Genomic DNA, 18692 nt, shown 5'->3' on the forward strand with positions numbered 1-18692 from the left:
GTAAACTGTTTTGAACTTGGTTAACATCTTCAGTTTCCAAATGCAACAATTTGTTGGTAGCAAATAACACCAACATAAGAAAAGAATTCTAGAGAGCTGCCAACACAGCACAGGCAGTGTATAATTTATGAAAAAGTTGTGTTCCAAAAGTTAGCTGCTTGAAATTTTGAATATATTCTCCCTGTTAAGGAACAAAAATTCAACTGAATAAATGTGAAGGTCTAATTGGCCTTATTAAGTGATTTGTTGAATCAGGTGGCATCCCATCTAGCAAGTAGTGGGGAGCTCCGAGGAGTTGTACAAAAATTTGGAAGGGTTTTATAGGAAGAGGGTGGGGCGAGGAAGTTATTAGCAAAAGAAAAGGATTGTTCCAGGCACTGTCCCTTTTTCTCCTTTTTCTTCCGTGATGAGAAGGGCAAGGGGGTTCATGGGTTACCTCATCTTCCTTTGCGGGATGGAGAGCGCCATATGACAGATTACCTCATCTGGTGCCAATCAGAAAGTTCCTGACTGACCAGTTAAGAGTTATTTCCTAGGGGGGTTGGAACTCTGGTTAGGTTAGGTATTAAGCCCTGTTTGGTGACTTAGCTTAAGTGGCTCCATTTTGGGCCTGTGGGTTTCCTTATAACACCTCAAAGAAACAATATTGTAAGTACTCTGGGCCCTGCTCAGCCTAAAGCCAACTTAATTTTATCCTTGGAATTCTTGGATTATATGCAGCATCTACACTTAAAACAATTTTATGAATTGACTTCATTTTAAGTTCCAACTAGAGTCCAAAACAGATCTTCATTCAGTAGAATGAGGAGTTGGGAGAATAGATTGAACACAGCAAAGCATCAGATATTAAAGTCTGACTATTGGTAATTTGTTAACTAAATCTTCAGAGAAGGAGATAGATTTCTACATCTCCCTTTGTGTCCAAGAGGATAGAATGGAAATAAGATTTCCTTAGAAAGCCAGTCACTATTCGTGGTTATCTTTTGCCCCCCTCCTTTTTTTACTCTAAAAGTAATGCATACCCATTTAGAAATAAATACCCATTTACTTAAAAGTCAACGATAATCTCAGTTTATTGTCAAGTAATGCAGAAAAAGTGTGTGCTAATATACATGCAACACAGATAAAGCACATGGGACCAAAATATTAGTAGTTTGTGAATATAGATGGTTATAAGGTTATGTTCTTTCAACTTTTCTGTAAGTTTAATTTTTTTCCAAAAGAAGATGGGGATAAAAAAAACTTAACAGGAATATTCCTTTATCTCCAGTCCCCAACCCTATTCACCTCTACAGAGGTAAACTGTTAGCTTGTATCTTTTCAAGTGATGAATTAAAAAATTAATTTACAAAGATATAGAAGTACAATTTTTTGCATAAATGTAATCATAGTATAAGTAGAATTATACTACATTTACTGATATTCTGCTTGTTTCTTCTATTTAACAGATGTATTACTTTTCTACTGCATCATAAATTACCACAAACTTAATGACTTAAAACAATACATAGAAAGTCCCGGAGGTCAGAAATGGGTTTCACCGGGCTAAAATCAAGGAGTGCTGTGTTTCTTCAGGACACTTAGGGAAAATCGATTTTCTGGCATTCTGCAGCTTTTAGAGGTCACCTGCAGTCCTTGCCTCCTGGCCTGTTCCTCAACCTTCAAAGCATGTTGAACCTTAGCATCTTCAGATATCTTTGATTTTCTCTCTCTTTTTTCTTTTCTTTCTTTCTTTTTTTTTTTTTTTTGAGGGAGAGAGAGGGTGCAAATGAATGAGGGGAGGGACAGAGTGAGAGAGAGAGAAGCGGGACTCACCCATAGCGCGGCTCGTGTTTTACCTGAAGTGGGGCTCCAGCTCACCTGATGTGGGACTTGAACTCACAAACTGTGAGATCATGACCTGAACCAAAGTCCAATATTTAACCAACTAAGCCACCCAGGTGCCCCCCAGGTCTCATGCATTTAATTCTTCCTTCTTCTCCACAAGTCTCGTTGAAATAACAAAAAGAAATAGAAACAGAGAAAATGCTGATAAACTTGGAGAATACCAGAAACTGAGGGTGTTTACTAGAAACTTTGTTACTTCTACAAGACATGGTGTTGGAGAGATTTCATTGAACTTTTCACTGACCAATTCTCAGTCTTAAAAGAAAATAACCTGAAATGTTGATTAATGCCCACTCCTCCTCCTACCAACCCCACAGCAAAAACAAAGCTCAAAGCTACACATATTGTGAGCAAGGGAGTCAGTTGAATGGAAGCAAGCCTAGATCTTGGCTCATACTTCTCGGCTTCTTTGTTGGACCTCTTCTGCTCAATTCAGTAGGATGTTGGTTTTTCTCAGGGCTTCATGGCTTTAGTTACCATCTCTTGATGACAGTTTCCAAATGTAAATCCAGTTACCACCACCACTATCTCCTTTCCTCCTATGCACATTAAAATCCAAAAACCTTTAAGTCAGAAAGGGGAAAGGTCTTAAAAATCTTTCCTCCTTTTACTCCTTTTTTCTTTTTCCTCTTGTGTACCATAAGTTTGCTGATAATGCCAAATGGCATCAACAAGTATGTAGAGTTTAAAACTATTTTTGGCTATCAGGATAAAATGCTCCCTTTGATTAACAACCTTTTGGCTACCATTGCTTACTATTTTAGGTTGAATTCTCTTACCCACCCCTGATTCCAGGAGATGGACATGACAGCCACACTTTACCTGAAGAATGGAAATATTTGCCCTTCCTTGCCTTACCAGATGGCGCACACAACTACCAGGAAGGTATGTAAACAATGGAGCAATTACTAGGTGCCCCCCCCCCTTTTTTTCTTTTTAATTTACCAAGACATCTTAGATTCTAAATATTTTGGTAAATGAAAGGCCTTTGGCTTCTTGTAACTATTTATAGAACACGTAAGTGTTTGTTTGGAGATGACTAGTCAGGCACTGGAAGATTTCCAGAGGAGTGCTGGGCTTTATGTTGGTAATGTTGTTGAACATTGGCCACTCTTTTGCCAGGAGCACTGGCTAAATTAAGTATTTGGCCAGATTAGGACATCTGTTACTGGTAGCACTTTTCTGCATTTATTCTTGAGACTCCTCTTAGAGGGAAGCTACAGGGCTTACCTATACTAGCTACTGTTCGGGGCTCTAGCTGCAAACTTAACTAGCTTAGTACACCTGTGTCCACCTGGGATTGCTTCTCCACCCCTAGAGCCACTGCTATTGCCGTGCTCTGCTTAAAGTTGCGTGTAAGGGGCACCTGGCTGGCTCATTTGGTAGAGCTTGCGACTCAATCTTGGGGTTGTAAATCTGAGCCCCATGTCGGGTGTAGAGATTACCTAAAAGTAAAATCTTAAAAAAATAAAATATAAAAGTTTATGTGTCAGAGAAGCATGTTAACATCCTCAGAGAAAGCAACACTGTGAGGTTAGTACTGAGTCTCCTACCTATAAATGCATGTTTTGACTGGCTTAACAAAGAACTAAGTTTTATCATGGCATTAGGGGCTCTACCAAAACACCAGATTAAACTTGGTTTAATTACTTATTTTCCTAATATTTAATAATTTTCATATGAAATGAAACAAAATGTTACTATGCAGTTTAACATAAAATCTAAATACATTATTTTTAATCTTACAAATATTTTGGTGTACTTTTTTATCATGAAAGTTTTTAAATAGAAAAAAAGTTTGAAAAAATAGTATAGCAAATATTCCACAAGTTTTCTTTATGTGTGTGTACAGTTTTGCCCTACTCTCTGAAAGTCTAGCACCATGTTGCAGACATCACGACAGTTTACTTCTAAATACTTCAGTATGCACTCCTAAGAATAAGATCATTCCTCAGGATAACTTCCAGTACCATTATCACAGCTAAGAGATTTAACAGTAATTCGAGAATATCATCTAAGATCTAATCCATGTTCAAATTTCCCCAGTTATTCCAAGAATTTCTTGGATCCATCCAAGATTCATGAGTGGCCTTTCATTTTTATGATTCTCTACTTTTAATCTGGAATAAAGTATTTTCTGGGATAAGTGACTGTAGTTTCAACTTAATCTGTTCAGCCTCCTGGTCTTTTGAGAATGCCTGAATGAATGTACACAATCAGGCAGTGAGAGGGATGCTAAGAAACCAGTGGTTGCAATGCTAGGTGTTAAGTATGACATGGGTTCCTTGTTACATCATCATTTTTGCTTTAATTAACTGTATATAATAACTTCAATTTACATTATTTATTAATAAGGGTAATTCACTTTGGTATTTATATTTTTTCTGTGTGTCTCTTAGATACTGTATTTTTTCACTTGCCACCCAGAAATGGAAATGGAGCTACAGTATATGGTATCTCCTGCTATCGGCAAATTGAAGCCAAGGTATGGTAGTACAATGAAAAACAACAAAAACACTGATAGTGTTTTTAAAATTTTTATAAACAATTTGAAGTTGTTTTCCCAGTAGTACCAGTTTATTCACATGAATGTTTTTGTAAGTTGACATGGTAAGTATAATTGCCATAAAATAGTTTGTCCATTTTTTTTTTAAATGTTTATTTTTGAGAGAGAGCGCACGAGCGGAGGAGGGGCAGAGAGAGAGAGGGACAGAGGATCCATAGTGGGCTCTGTGCTCACAGTGGAGAGCCCAATGCAGGGCTGGAACTCACAAACCATGAGATCATGATCTGAGCCCAAGTCAGGTGCTTAACCGACTGAGCCACCCAGGCATCCATTGTCTCTAGATAGTTGTACCTAAATTATCCATCTGTCTTCAGAATGCTGTATTTAAATTTTACAGTGTCCTTGAATTTTCTTTTTCTAATGTTTGGTATGTAATTTAGAAAAATTAAGTGATAATGTGTGTTGTATTTTAAGCAGCTGTTTAGAATTAGTGGAAAGTACTTGTAGTCGCTTTGAAATACTTGCATGTTATCTTAATTATGTACAACTCAGATTTTGTTAATTCTTAAATTACTTGCCAGCTTAATGTCTGAATTACTATAATAGCTCTAATTAATACAAATAAGCCAAGATGGGTAGCTTCCCCTTTCATGGTTTGATTCTGAGCAGCACTTTTTTTGTGTCTCACCAGTTTTTTGTGGTGAGGATACTCTGAGTAAAAATCTCTTGCCTTTCGTTAGATCATTAATACTCTAGTGTTTCTCAACTTTGGCTGCACATTGGAGTCACCTGGGGACCTCTAAATACTAGAGATGACTGGGTCCCAACCCCAGAGATTCTGGTTTAATGTTCTGGTTATCAGGTGATTGCAAACCACCGCAGTGTTTTTTAACTGGAGTTACCTGGAGACCCTTTTTTTTTTTTTTTTTTTTTAAATGCACAGCTGGCCTTTCCTTCTACTAAATTAGAATCTCTGAGAGTAAGCCTAGGTAACTCCAAGTTTTAAAAGGCTTCCTCAGGGAATAATTAAGTTAGTAAATCTTCTAAAATTTTCTTTAGCTTTTTATAATGACCATTTCAAACATGCAGATAAATGAAAATAATTATACAATGAACACCTATATACCCACCATCTAGAGTCAACAGTAGTCAGCATTCTACCACATTTGCTTAGTGTGTGTCTGCTTTTTTCCCTGAACCATTTAGAAATAAATTGCAGGTGTAAATTCCACCATACCCAAAGTTGTTAACTACTGTGAAATAGTCCTTCATGTACAGGGCCTGAAATATAGGACACACCCAGTAAATACCTATGGAATGAATAACTGAATTTAAAGGTAAACCTGAGGGTAAGAGTTAGCTTGGTAGTTTTGTGCATTTGATTGCCTCATATACTATTACCCTTAATCTATGTTTACATGAGATGAACTGAATTGCTCCCCTTTCTTGGAGACTGTTCCTTTTACTCTAGTCCCCTATAGATTGCGCAGACACAAGTAAAATTATTTCCTCAAACTGTCGACATTAACAACAGTTCTCATGCTTCACGTAGCCTTTAAATGGCATTTCATACCATCTGTCTCCCTTACCCATTGGGTCTGATCCACTCCACAGTATATTGGCATTGCCCATTTCTCTAAATATTTCTATCCTCACCTGATAACAGATATGAGAAGGATCTAGAGCCTAGGAGAAAAACTGATTCCCTTTGACTGAGGGTGAGACCTGACAGATGAATCCAGTCAAGGCAGAGAGGTAGAAAACAGATTGAGGGAAGGTTGTATTCTTGACTTAATGACTAGTCGTCAGTCGTAAGTCACTTGAAGACACTGAGGCCCATTGGTCCTCAGGACAGGTGCCAGGAGATGTTAGGCTGTATACCACAAAGGGGAAGAGTAGTTCTTAGTTCGCTCACAGAGTTACCTAGAGTTACCTGATGATTAAATCAAGGCTTGTTCTTTACTAGCAGAGAATGTAGACTTCTTAACGTGGTCGTTCTCACAATCATCAAGGCATGAGTTATGGCTCAGGGCTGGGCTATAATACCAGTTTTCCAGTATAATCTAGGCCCTTCTCACCAGAAACAGTAGTCTCGGAGTGCCCATTTTCAAACCAGAACCAAGGACATTTGATTTGAATTATGGGTGTGGCAACTTACACAAAAAGTATTCTCAGACGGTAGATTCCTTGAGGGTAGGAATTGTCTCTCACTGTTACATTCTCAGTGCCTACCAGATTCTGGCACATAGTTTCCTGGCTGACTCATTCAATAGGTATTTTCAGAGATTCTCAATACATTTGGAATTTAAATGTTAGAATTTTTTTCTATCTCACTGCTATTTTTACATTGAAAGAGAATGATTTTTAAATATTTCTATGAAATATTAATAATGACTCTTTGTTTATAATAGGCATTGAAAGTGCGGCAAGCAGATATCACCAGAGAGACGGTTCAGAAAAGTGTCTGTGTTCTAAGCAAGTTGGTAAGAAACCAAATAACTCGTTAATGTGTTCGTTAACCATGGCAGATTTTTAGTTGAGAATAAGGCATTATTAGAAAAAGGAGAGATTTATGGACAGTAATAGATTAAAATTCATCAGGGGCCCATTTTTTATTCTTGTGCATCAGCTTTTTCTCTGCCTTTCAGCAGTTTTACTCTCATTTGCACCATTACCCACAACTAGATAAGTGGAAGGAAATCTTCTAGATAGGTTTTTGGGAAAGAGGTTGACACTTGCCCAAAATGAAGTAGCTGATATATTTCATTTATTCTTTTTTATTTTGTTTTTAAGACTTTGGATAATATTTTACTAAAACTCAGAATATCATAATCATTCAGATTGTATTGATATAGAAGTATATGACTCTTGCTATGAAAAATGGTAGCCTTAACTTGCTTTTTAAAAAAAAATTTTTTTTTTAACGTTTATTTATTTTTGAGACAGAGACAGAGCATGAACAGGGGAGGGGCAGAGAGAGGGGGAGACATAGAATCCGAAACAGGCTCCAGGCTCTGAGCTGTCAGCACAGAGCCCGACGTGGGGCTCGAACTCACGGACTGTGAGATCATGACCTGAGCCGAAGCCAGATGCTCAACCGACTGAGCCACCCAGGCGCCCCTTAACTTGCTCTTTAAAACTTAAGATTTTTGAGGAATGGAAATGACATAATTGTACAATAGCAATGCTTTACAGTTGTTTCATCCATGTACAAGTTGATCAGATGCAGGTGTATAATTATTTTAACTTTTTATTTTTAGTAGGAAATGTGTAACACTTCTTATTTTCCATAGTTCCCTATTAAATCATTTGTAATATTCCATTTTTATTACTAATAGGATATTAACACCTTTACTGGTAGCATCAAATGACTAATTCTACATATAAAATATTATCCCCCAAGTACCTTTTGTGGGGAGAAATCCAGATCTCTATCATGTTAATTATCTTACAGCTATATGATTATTGAATACAATCATTTCTGCATTTAACCTAAATCAAAATGGAGAATATTTCATTTGCCTAGTCACCAAATGTATGTAGGTTTTGTTTCATTATGTCTTCTACATTGTCCAGTTTCTTACATCCACTGACAATTTGAATGTAGTTTGCTTAATATAAGTTAAGATTTGTAAAATAGGATTTATTTTGACTTTTCAGTACTAAGCTTTAAAAAAAAATCCTGAATAATAATAATAATATACTGTGAGCCTTAATAAGATTTTGAGGATCAGATATTTCTTCCAAGATCTTAGTTTTAAATAGAGGGCAAGAATAGACTCCTTTAAAAAAAAAAAAAAAAAAAAAAAAAAAAAAAAGAGGAATGGATGTAAAAGACCCTGATATCAGAAAATTAATAGATTGTACACAGTTTCTAAAATGGTAGCCTGAAAAATAGACTTCAATGAATTACTTTTTTTTTTTTTTTAAATCGATGAATTACTCTTTTATACTGGGCCAGATAACCAAAGCATAGGAGTACCAGATGTTCAAGCAAACACATGTTGAAAGGCTTCCTGAGTAATCTTTCTTCAAAGAACAATTATAATAATAAATGTCATTTATCAGATGACTATATGTCAGGTATTAATTCAATACCAGACACTTTTTAGATATAATTGTGATTTGAATCCTCATGTAAAAACAGATCTAAGTATTTGTTGCTTTCATTTTACAAAGAAACATGTAGAATAGAGAAAAGATGTCTAACTCTCATAGACCTGTGTAACTACTAAGTGATAAAATTGGGGCGAAGATCCGGGTTTTATCTGTCTTTAAGCATAGGGAATAGGGAAAGCTAGCTTATGCAGAAAGGTTTGATGGTTCATAGTGCATTGTAGTCTCTATATAAAAATATAATGACTTTATACTTAGATATTCTGGATGGTAATAATGATATAGTAACAGGGATATTGGTGGTGGGAGGGGACTCTTCCAGTGTTACTTGTATTAACTAATTGTATAATAATTATATACAGCATTGGTCTCTGTATTCTAAGAAGTACATAGAAATCAGAAAACATCTAGAAAATAACATTGAAAATAAAAAGGATGGAAATGGTATAAGAGGGTCTTAAATAGAAGTAAGAATTAAGGAATAATTTTGTTGAAGCATACAAAGGAATATTTTGATAAAGGACACAGACCAGTTGTTCTAAGCCTCCAAAAAAGACAAAAAAGGGAAATGAACTTAAATTTAATCATGAATGTTCAATTAGATATAAGAACCGGCTATTATAAGGATGATTAAATGTCACCACAAACCAGTGTAACTGTAGAATTAAAATGTCATAAATTTTATAATGACTATTTGCAACAACATGGATGGAACTCTATAGAGTATATTACTCTAAGCTAAATTAGAGAAAGACAAATATATGACTTCACTCATGCAGAATTTAAGATGCAAAACGGATGAACATAAGGGAAGGGAAGCAAAAATAACGTAAAAAGAGAGAGGGAGACAAACCATAAGAGACTTAAATACAGAGAACAAACTGAGGGTTGCTGGTGGAGTGTTGGGGGATAGGCTAAATGGGCAAGGGGCATTAAGGAAGACACTTGTTGGGATGAAGACTGGTTATATGTGGGGGATGAGTCACTGCCCTTGAAATTATTGCACTATATGCTAACTTGGTTATAAAATAAAAATAAATAAATAAAAATGGAAATTTTTATAATGACTAATGTTGAAGTGCCTTTTTAAGATTTTTTTTAACGTTTATTGATTTTTTTAATATAATTTATTGTCAAATTGGTTAACATACAGTGTATAAAGTGTGCTCTTAGTTTTGAGGGTAGGTTCCTGTGGTTCATCGCTTACATAAACACCCAGTGCTCATCCCAACAAGTGCCCTCCTCAATGCCCATCACCCATTTTCTCCTCTCCCCCACTCCCTCCATCAGCCCTCAGTTTGTTCTCTGTGTTTAAGAGTCTCTTATGGTTTGCCTCCCTCCCTCTCTGTAACTATTTTTTTCCCCTTCCCTTCCCTCATGGTCTTCTGTTAAGTTTTTCCAAGATCCACATATGAGTGAAAACATGCTGTCTTTCTCTGACTTATTTCATTTAGCATAATACCTTCCAGTCCATCCATATTGCTGCAAATGGCATGATTTCATTCTTTATCGTTGCCAAGTAGTATTTCATTGTATATATAAACCACATCTTTATCCATTCGTCAGTTGATGCACATTTAGGCTCTTTCCATAATTTGGCTTTTGTCAAAAGTGCTGGTATAAACATTGGAGTACGTGTGCCCCTATGAATCAGCACTCCAGTATCCTTTGGGTAAATTCCTAGTATTGCTATTTCTGGGTCATGGGGTAGTTCTATTTTTAATTTTTGAGGAACCTCCACTCTGTTTTCCAGAGCAGCTGTACCAGTTTGTATTCCCACCAACAGTGCAAGAGGGTTCCCATTTCTCCACATCCTCACCAGCATCTGTTGTTTCCTAAGTTGTTAGTTTTAGCCACTGTGACCCATGTGAGGTGGTATCTCACTGTAGTTTTGATTTGTATTTTCCTGATGATGAGTGATGTTGAGCATTGTTTCATGTGTCTGTTAGCCATCTGGATGTCTTCTTTGGAAAAGTGTCTATTCATGTCTTTTTGCCCATTTCTTCACTGGATTATTTGTTTTTTGGATGTTGAGTTTGGTAAGTTCTTCATAGATTTTGGATACTAATCCTTTATCCGATATGTCATTTGCAAATATCTTTTCCCATTCCGTCGGTTGCCTTTTAGTTTTGTTGATGGTTTCCTTTGCAGTCCAGAAGCTTTTTATCTTGATGAGGTCCCAATGGTTCATTTTTGCTTTTAATTCCCTTGCCTTTAGAGATGTGTCAAGCAAGAAATTGCTGTGGCTGAGGTCAGAGAGGTTTTTTCCTGCTTTCTCCTCTAGGGTTTTGATGGCTGTCTCACATTTTGGTCTTTCATCCATTTTGAGTTTATTTTTGTGAATGGTATAAGAAAGTGGTCTAGTTTCATTCTTCTGCATGTTGCTATCTGGTTGTCCCAGCACCATTTGCTAAAGAGACTGTCTTTTTTCCATTGGATAGTCTTTCCTGCTTTGTTAAACATTAGTTGGCCATACTTTTGTGGGTCCAATTCTGGGTTCTCTATTCCATTGGTCTGTGTGTCTGTTTTTGTGCCAATACCATACTGTCTTGATGATTACACCTTTGTAGCAGAAGCTAAAGTCTGGGATTGTGATGCTTCCCTCTTTGGTTTTCTTTTTCAATATTACTTTGGCTATTTGGGGTCTTCTGTGGTTCCATACAAATTTTAGGATTATTTGTTCTAGCTTTGAGAAGAATGCTGGTGCAATTTTGATTGAGATCGCTTTGGGTAGTATTGACATTTTAACAATATTTATTCTTCCAGTCCATGAGCATGGAATGTTTTTCCATTTGTTTGTGTCTTCAATTTTCTTCATAAGTTTTCTGTAGTTTTCAGCATATAGATCTTTTACATCTTTGGTTAGGTTTATTCCTAGGTATTTTACGGGTCTTGGTGCAATTGTGAATGGGATCAATTTCTTGAATTCTCTTTCTGTTGCTTCATTATTGGTGTATAGAAATGCAACTGATTGCTGTACATTGATTTTATACCCTGCGACTTCGCTGAATTTATGTATCAGTTCTAGCAGCCTTTTGGTGGCGTCTTTTGGGTTTTCCATGTAGAGTATCATGTCATCTGCAAAAAGTGAAAGTTTGACTTCTTCTTTGCCAATTTTGATACCTTTTATTTCATTTTGTTGTCTGCTGATACTAGGACTTCCAACACTATGTTAAACAGTAGTGGTGAGAGTGGACATCCCTGTCGTGTTCCTTATCTCATGGGGAAGGCTCTCAGTTTTTTCCCCACTGAGGATATTAGCTTTGGGCTTTTCGTATATGGTTTTTATGATGTTTAGGTATGTTCCTTCTGTTCTGACTTTCTTGAGGGTTTTTATTAACAGAGGATGCTGTATTTTGTCAAGTGCTTTTTCTGCATCTATTGACAGGATCATATGGTTCTTATCCTTTCTTCTATTAATGTGATGTATTTGCAAATACATTGATTGATTTGAGAATATTGAACCAGCCCTGCAGCCCAGGAATGAATCCCACTTGGTCCTGGTGAATAAGTCTTTTTATATGCTGTTGAATTCGATTTGCTAGTATCTTGTTGAGAATTTTTGCATCCATGTTCATCAGGGATATTGGCCTGTAATTCTCCTTCTTTGTGGGGTCTCTGGTTTGAGAATCAAGGCAACGCTGGCTTCATAGAATGAGTCCAGAAACTTTCCTTCTATTTGTTTTTTGGAACAGCTTGAGAAGGATAGGTATTAACTCTTCTTTAAATGTCTGGTAGAATTCCCCTGGGAAGCCATCTGGCGCAGGACTCTTCTTGGGAGATTTTTGATAACTGATTCAGTTTCTTCACTAGTTAAGGATCTGTTTAAATTTTTTATTTCTTCCCGTTTGAGTTTTGGTATTGTGTGGGTATCTAGGAATTTGTCCATTTCTTCCAGGTTGTCCGATTTGTTGGCATGTGATTTTTCATAATATTCTCTGATAATTGTGTTTCTGACGGATTGGTTGTGATAAGTCCATTTTCATTCGTGATCTTATCAGTTTGGGTCCTTTCTTTTTTTGAGAAGTCTGGCTAGGGGTTTATTAATTTTATTTATTTTTTCAAAAAACCAGCTTAGTTTCATTGATCTGTTCTGGGTTTTGTTTTGTTTTGTTTTGTTTTATTCTGTATTGTTGATTTCTGCTCTGATCTTTATTATTTCTCTTCTTCTGCTGGCCTTGGGGTTTCTTTGCTGTTCTGCTTCTAGTTCCTTTAGGAGTGCTCTTAGATTTTGCATTTGGGATTTTTCTTGTTTCTTGAGATAGGCCTGGATTGCAATGTCCTCTCCTCTTAGGACTGCCTTTGCTGCATCCCAAAAGGGTTTGGACTGTTGTGTTTTCATTTTCATTTCTTTGCATATATTTTTTAATTTCTTCTTTAATTGCCTGGTTGACCCATTCTTTCTTTAGTAGGATGTTCTTTAATGCATTTGGAGATTTTCCAACCTTTTTCCTGTGGTTGATTTCAAGTTTCATAGCATGGTGATCTGAAAATGTGCATGATATAATCTCAGTTCTTTTATATTTATTGAGGGCTGTTTTGTGATCCACTGTGTGTGATCTATCTTGGAGAATGTTCCATGTGCACTCAATATAAGGTGTATTCTGCTTTAGGATGAAAAGTTCTGAATAGATCTGTCAAGTCCATCTGGTCCAGTGTATGATTCAGGGCCATTGTTTCTTTATTGATGTTCTGCATAGATGATGTGTCCATTGTTGTAAGTGGTATATTAAAGTCCCCTGCAATTACCACATTCTTCCCAATAAGATTGTTTGTATTTGTGATTGTTTTATATATTTGGATGCTACTGAATTGGGTGCATAAACATTTATAATTGTTAGCACTTCTTGATAGATAGACCCCATAATTATGGTATAATGCCCTTTTTCATCTCTTGTTACAGCCTTTAAACTCCAGTTTGTCTGATAGCATGATAAGTGGTTCTCCATCCCCTCACTTTCAGTCTGAAGGTGTCCTCAGGTCTAAAATGGGTCTCTTGTAGACAGCAAATAGATGGGTCTTGGGTTTGTTTTGTTTTTTTGTGTTGTTTTTTTTTTTAATCCATTCTGATACCCTATGTCTTTTGATTGGAGCATTTAGTCCATTTACATTCAGTGTTATTGAAAGATATGGATTTAGAGTCATTGTGTTATCTGTAGGTTTCATGCTTGTAGCGATGTCTCTGATCCTTTGTGGTCTTTGCAACATTCCACTCAGAGTCCCCCTTAGGAGCTCTTGTTTAGTGGCGATGAACTCCGTCAGTTTTTGTTTGTCTTGGAAAACCCTCCTATTCTGAATGACAGGCTTGCTGGATAAAGGATTCTTGGCTACATATTTTTCCTATTCAGTACATTGGAGTTTTTCCTGCCACTCCCTTCGGGCCTGCCAAGCTTCAGTAGATAGGTCTGCTATTACCCTTATGTGTCTGCCCTTGTAGAGGCTCATCTGTCCCTAGCTGCTTTCAGAATTCTCTCTTCATCTTTGTATTTTGCCAGTTTCACTATGTTATGTCAATGCAGAAGATCAATTCCTATTACGTCTGAAGGGAATTCTCTGGATTTCAGTGTCTGTTTCCTCTCCAGATTGGGGAAGTTCTCAGCTATGATTTGTTCAAGTACAATTTTCACCCCTTTCTCTCTCTTCTTTCTCTTTTCTATCAACTCCTGTGATACAGATATTAATACGTTTCATTGAATCACTTAGTTCTCTAATTCTCCCCTCATGGTCTAGAATTTTTTTTATCTCTCTTTTTCTCAGCTTCATCTTTTTCCATAATTTTATCTTCTATTTCACTTATTCTCCCTTCTGCCTCTTCGGTCCTCGCTATCACAGCCCCTCGTTTATTTTGCACCTCATTTACAGTATTTAATTCATCATGACTATTTTTTAGTTCCTTGATCTCTGCAGCAATAGATTCTCTGCTGTCTTCTATGCTTTTTTCAAGCCTAGCGATTAATATTATGACTGTTATTCTAAATTCTTGTTCAGGGGCACCTGGGTGGCTCAGTTGGTTAAGCATCCGACTTAGGCTCAGGTCATGATCTCACAGCTCGTGAGTTTGAGCCCTGTGTTGGACTCCACTCGGAGCCTGAAGCCTGCTTCAGATTCTGTGTCTCCCTCTCTCTCTCTGCCCCTAACCCACTTGCATTCTCTCTCTCTCTCTCTCTCTCTCTCTCTCTCTCTCTCTCTCTCTCTCTCAAAAATAAACACTTTAAAAAATTCAATTCTTGTTCAGTTATATTATTTATATATGTTTTGATCAATTCTTTAGCTATCATTTCTTCCTGGAATTTCTTTTGAGCATTCTTCTGTTTCGTCATTTTGGCTAGTTTTCTGTCCCTTATGTGTTTTAAAAAGCTTGTTGTGTGTCCTGTACCTGTGAGCACTACTGTATTAAAGAGGGGTCATACACTGCCCAGGGCCTGGCCCTTCAGGAGGTGTTTTTTGGAGTGTATTACTTGCTCTCTGTTGTGACTGGTTGCTTCATCTCCCTGTTCATAATGATGTTTTGGACCTTCCACCAGGTGTGCTTTGATTTGTTCATTGAAGTAGCCCTGGAAGAGAAAACAAACAAAAAACAAAGACCAAAAAAACAAAACAAAAATAAACACCAGCAACAGCAAAACATCGGGGTGGGAGCAGTGTTGATGTGAGAGGCCTTATCCCATACAAAGAAAGAAAGAAATGACAGGGGCGGGGGAAAAATAAAATAAAATAAAATATACCAGCCAGAGAAACTATACAGCTTAATCCAGAGAGAAAAAGAGGAAAATAAAGAAGGAGATACAGAACAGGTATAAAGAGAATAGATTAAATATGTCTGCTTAAACCAACAACCAAAATAATCAGACTAGAGGAGGGAAGAAATAAAAAGCAGGAAAGGAAGAAAAAAAATATATATATACACGTATATACTAAGAATTGTCCAGGAATTAAATCAGAAAATGCAAAACCACTGGGTGCCTTGGAACCCGTGGCAGCATTGGTCTGGAGGAGGGGCTGCCTAGTTCATCAGCATCAATCCCGCTCCCGTAGATACAGTTACCAGGTGTGGAGGGGCGTGGTTTGGTGTAGGTGGGTCCCGCCTCCACTGTGGGCCCACTGTCTGTTCCCTGAGGCCCTACCTTGTTGGTGATGGGGAGAAAAATGGTGACAACCCAGTCTCTCTTACCTGCACTGGGTGTCCCAGACCAGTCTATTCAGGCCATCCTCACAGTGGCACAGGCATGAATATGGCAGTTTGTCCTGCTCTGCCAACTCCCGTGCCTCCCTGAGGCTGGACTTGGATTTAAACCCTGATGTCTTAAATATGCCCCAGTTCTGGGGAAGTGCCTCTCCATACTACCGATATATGGCCTCTGACTAGCGGGCACAGGCAGTCTTTGTCCTTTGAACGGTTATGTACCTTCTTCCCACTGCACTCCAGGGAAGGATTGCTTTCTCCCACTGCGGACTGCACCTCTGAACTACTTACTGAGCCTGGGGCTGGCTCCCCTCATCCCCAGGTGCCCGAACAGGGCAGCTGGCCCCAGTCCGGGGAAAGCTCAGCAGTTAGAGGTTGTATCTATGTCCCTCTCAGTCCGTGGTTTTTCTCTTGTCCAGATATGCTTCCCCAGCCTTTCTCTTCCCTTTGTCTCTCTGCAGAAGGGGATCCCACCCATCCCTGCCTACACTGCCCATTTTCTCTCTCCCAGTTCACAGTCACGCACCTGTGGCCCTCCAGGTTATCCCTGTGGGCCCTTGGAGAAGGCTCTGTCACTCTGCAGCCTGGACTCTTGGAATTCAAAGTCCTTTGGCCTCAACACTGCTGTGTTTGAGGGACAAGGGAACTTTGGGTTCCCCTACTTCTCCACCATGTTGGATCTCTCCAATGTTTATTTTTGAGAGAGAAAGCGCGTGCCTATGTGCGCACATGAGCGGAGGAGGGGCAGAGAAAGAGAGGGAGACACAGAATCCGAAGCAGGCTCCAGGCTCTGAGCTGTCAACACAGAGCCTGATGCTGGGCTTGAATCCATGAACCACAAGATCATGACCTGGGCCCAAGTCGGATGCTTAACTGAGCCCCCCAGGTGCCCCCGTTTAAATGCTTTTACCCTGTGTTACATTAATTCTGGAAACAACCTCATAAGATGTACTGTCTTTTCATATGCTGGTGTTCATATCAGCAAGCAGGTGTGGGGAAATTTGGTGCCCAGGGTCATGTAGCTGAGTGATGCAATAGACCCAAGACATCTGCCCACACACGCTCAACCACTGTACTCCAAGGGTCAGGTGCTTTTCAACAGCAGCCATAGAGCTAGAACAGATTATTTAACAGCTTTCAGCTGTGAATAGTAAGATACTAAAGTTGAAGTTACTTTTTCTCCCTGTTCTCTTTCAATTACAAGTTTGTAAGGTGTTTGATTTTTTCCTATTACCAAACTAATAGTAATTTTTTCTTCTTTAAGCCTCTCTATGGCTTGCTTCAAGCAAAACTTCAGCTCATTACACATGCATATTTTGAAGAGAAGGATTTTTCCCAAATTTCCATTCTAAAGGTAACTATATCCCTTTATAGCTGTATTTGGCTGAAGACTGTTTCATGAATCAAGTAAATCTTGTCAACAATATTGTAAAGATAATCTTTTGTTAGCTTAAGAAAGACATTCTTCTTAAGAATGGCAAGGGATCTGCCCGAAATGTACAGATCATATTTATTAAATTTAATCATACTGCCTTTTATTAAATAATGACTACAAAGAAGTGCAATTAAGTGCCTCTGTTAATGGATAGTAGCTCGTTTGCTATGGCATTGCTTTTCTAAACTTGCTTATTTTATTTACTGCACAGTGTGTTTATATATTAGTCTTCTGGTTTCTATCTCCCAAAGCAATAAATAAATAAATAAATAAATAAAGACTACGTGACTATTTTACTAAAGATGGATAACATGTTTTTCTCAGGGCTGCCATGAATGTGTAGAACATGGATCTCTCCTGGATCCTAGTGAGTGTAGGACAATTAGGTGTTTACCAAAGAAGTAGAGGGAACTTAGCCTACAATCCATACCACCATGTGAATGAACTAAGCTCTTAAATGAAGAGGAAGAGAAGGAGGGAGTGCTGGAAACTGGTAAGGTTTCAGAGAGACCTTGATTATTTCTAAATTTAGGGTATGGCAAAACAAACTGTCTAGGTTAAAGAACCAAGTTTTTCCTGGTCATCATACCTCTAATTTAGTGTCTGAAATGATTGTAAAATGTTCTAAATTGAGTCTATATTTTATAGGAGCTTTATGAACATATGAATAGTTCCTTGGGAGGAACTTCATTAGAAGGATCCCAAGTATATCTTGGTAAGTAGCTTTTCTACAGATCAGAAGAAATGCCCTCATTTCTTTTTGTTTGGTAAACCAAGTTGCATGTAAAACTGCATAATCAAAATTAATTTTCTATAAGTGATCTAAACTTAAATTCTTCAGTGTTTGATGTTTCCTTAAATATCTTCTTCACTAGTATTTGTATTGAAAAGAGTTACAATGTAATTGTAGCGATATTTGGAACTATTACTGTATAAATCACATTTCTGCTTTTCAGAGTAGTAGTGGAAGTGTTTTCTTTTCCTTATGGTAACGCTGGCCAAGTCAATTCCCTTTCATGACAGGGAGAGCAAGAGAGAGAGAGAGATCTGCTCAGTTCCTTTTTATCCTAAGATTTTTCAAGTAGGGGTTTTTTTTTAATTTATACTGTTCTGACAGTCCAGGATATTCATTGGTGTCCATGTTGCTCAATAGGCACTCAATAAATATCCTTTTTATGATTAGAAAAAATATTTGCATCACAGTGATTTATGCTCACTGACTCGGTTCCTATTTTAGCATGAAGCAGCTAAACTGTAGTAGTTCCCTTTTATAATCCTGTGTATAATGTAAGCTGGTCACAAAACTCCTAAGAATATATGTTTCTCTGAATTATTTTCTCTAGTCCTATGACAGATGTTCAGAGAAGACTATGATGCAGAAATAATAGCCATGGAGTGTGGCGAACAAAAACCATATTTAAATGATTGCCACTATAGTATAAGCTTCGTAATATCTAAACTTGTATGATTTGTAAGATACTTGTAGAATGGGGAGGAAACAGTAGAGCTGCATTGCCCAGAGCAGTAGCCATTAGCCTCATGTGACTATTTACATTTGGATTAGA

The 18692-nt window shown here is 37.7% G+C and overlaps 1 protein-coding gene across 12 annotated transcripts in view; it reads left to right on the forward strand.

The window, feature by feature from the left end:
• The window catches only part of AVL9 (AVL9 cell migration associated), a 96571-nt gene that overhangs the window by 19034 nt on the left and 58845 nt on the right, over window positions 1-18692 (forward strand). For all 12 annotated transcript variants that reach the window (XR_013553107.2, XR_009610111.3, XR_014137302.1 and 9 more), the window contains exons 2-6: window positions 2652-2772; window positions 4287-4372; window positions 6805-6876; window positions 16957-17046; window positions 17776-17842. Coding sequence is in view for 1 of the 12 variants with exons in the window: in XM_060632851.3 (XP_060488834.1) it covers window positions 2652-2772; window positions 4287-4372; window positions 6805-6876; window positions 16957-17046; window positions 17776-17842 (436 nt within the window). In the remaining 11 variants the exon portion in view is untranslated. The remainder of the gene's footprint in view (window positions 1-2651; window positions 2773-4286; window positions 4373-6804; window positions 6877-16956; window positions 17047-17775; window positions 17843-18692) is intronic.

The sequence above is a fragment of the Panthera onca genome, chromosome A2 (genome assembly GCF_046562875.1).
Source record: "Panthera onca isolate mPanOnc1 chromosome A2, mPanOnc1 haplotype 2, whole genome shotgun sequence".
NCBI lineage: Eukaryota > Metazoa > Chordata > Mammalia > Carnivora > Felidae > Panthera > Panthera onca.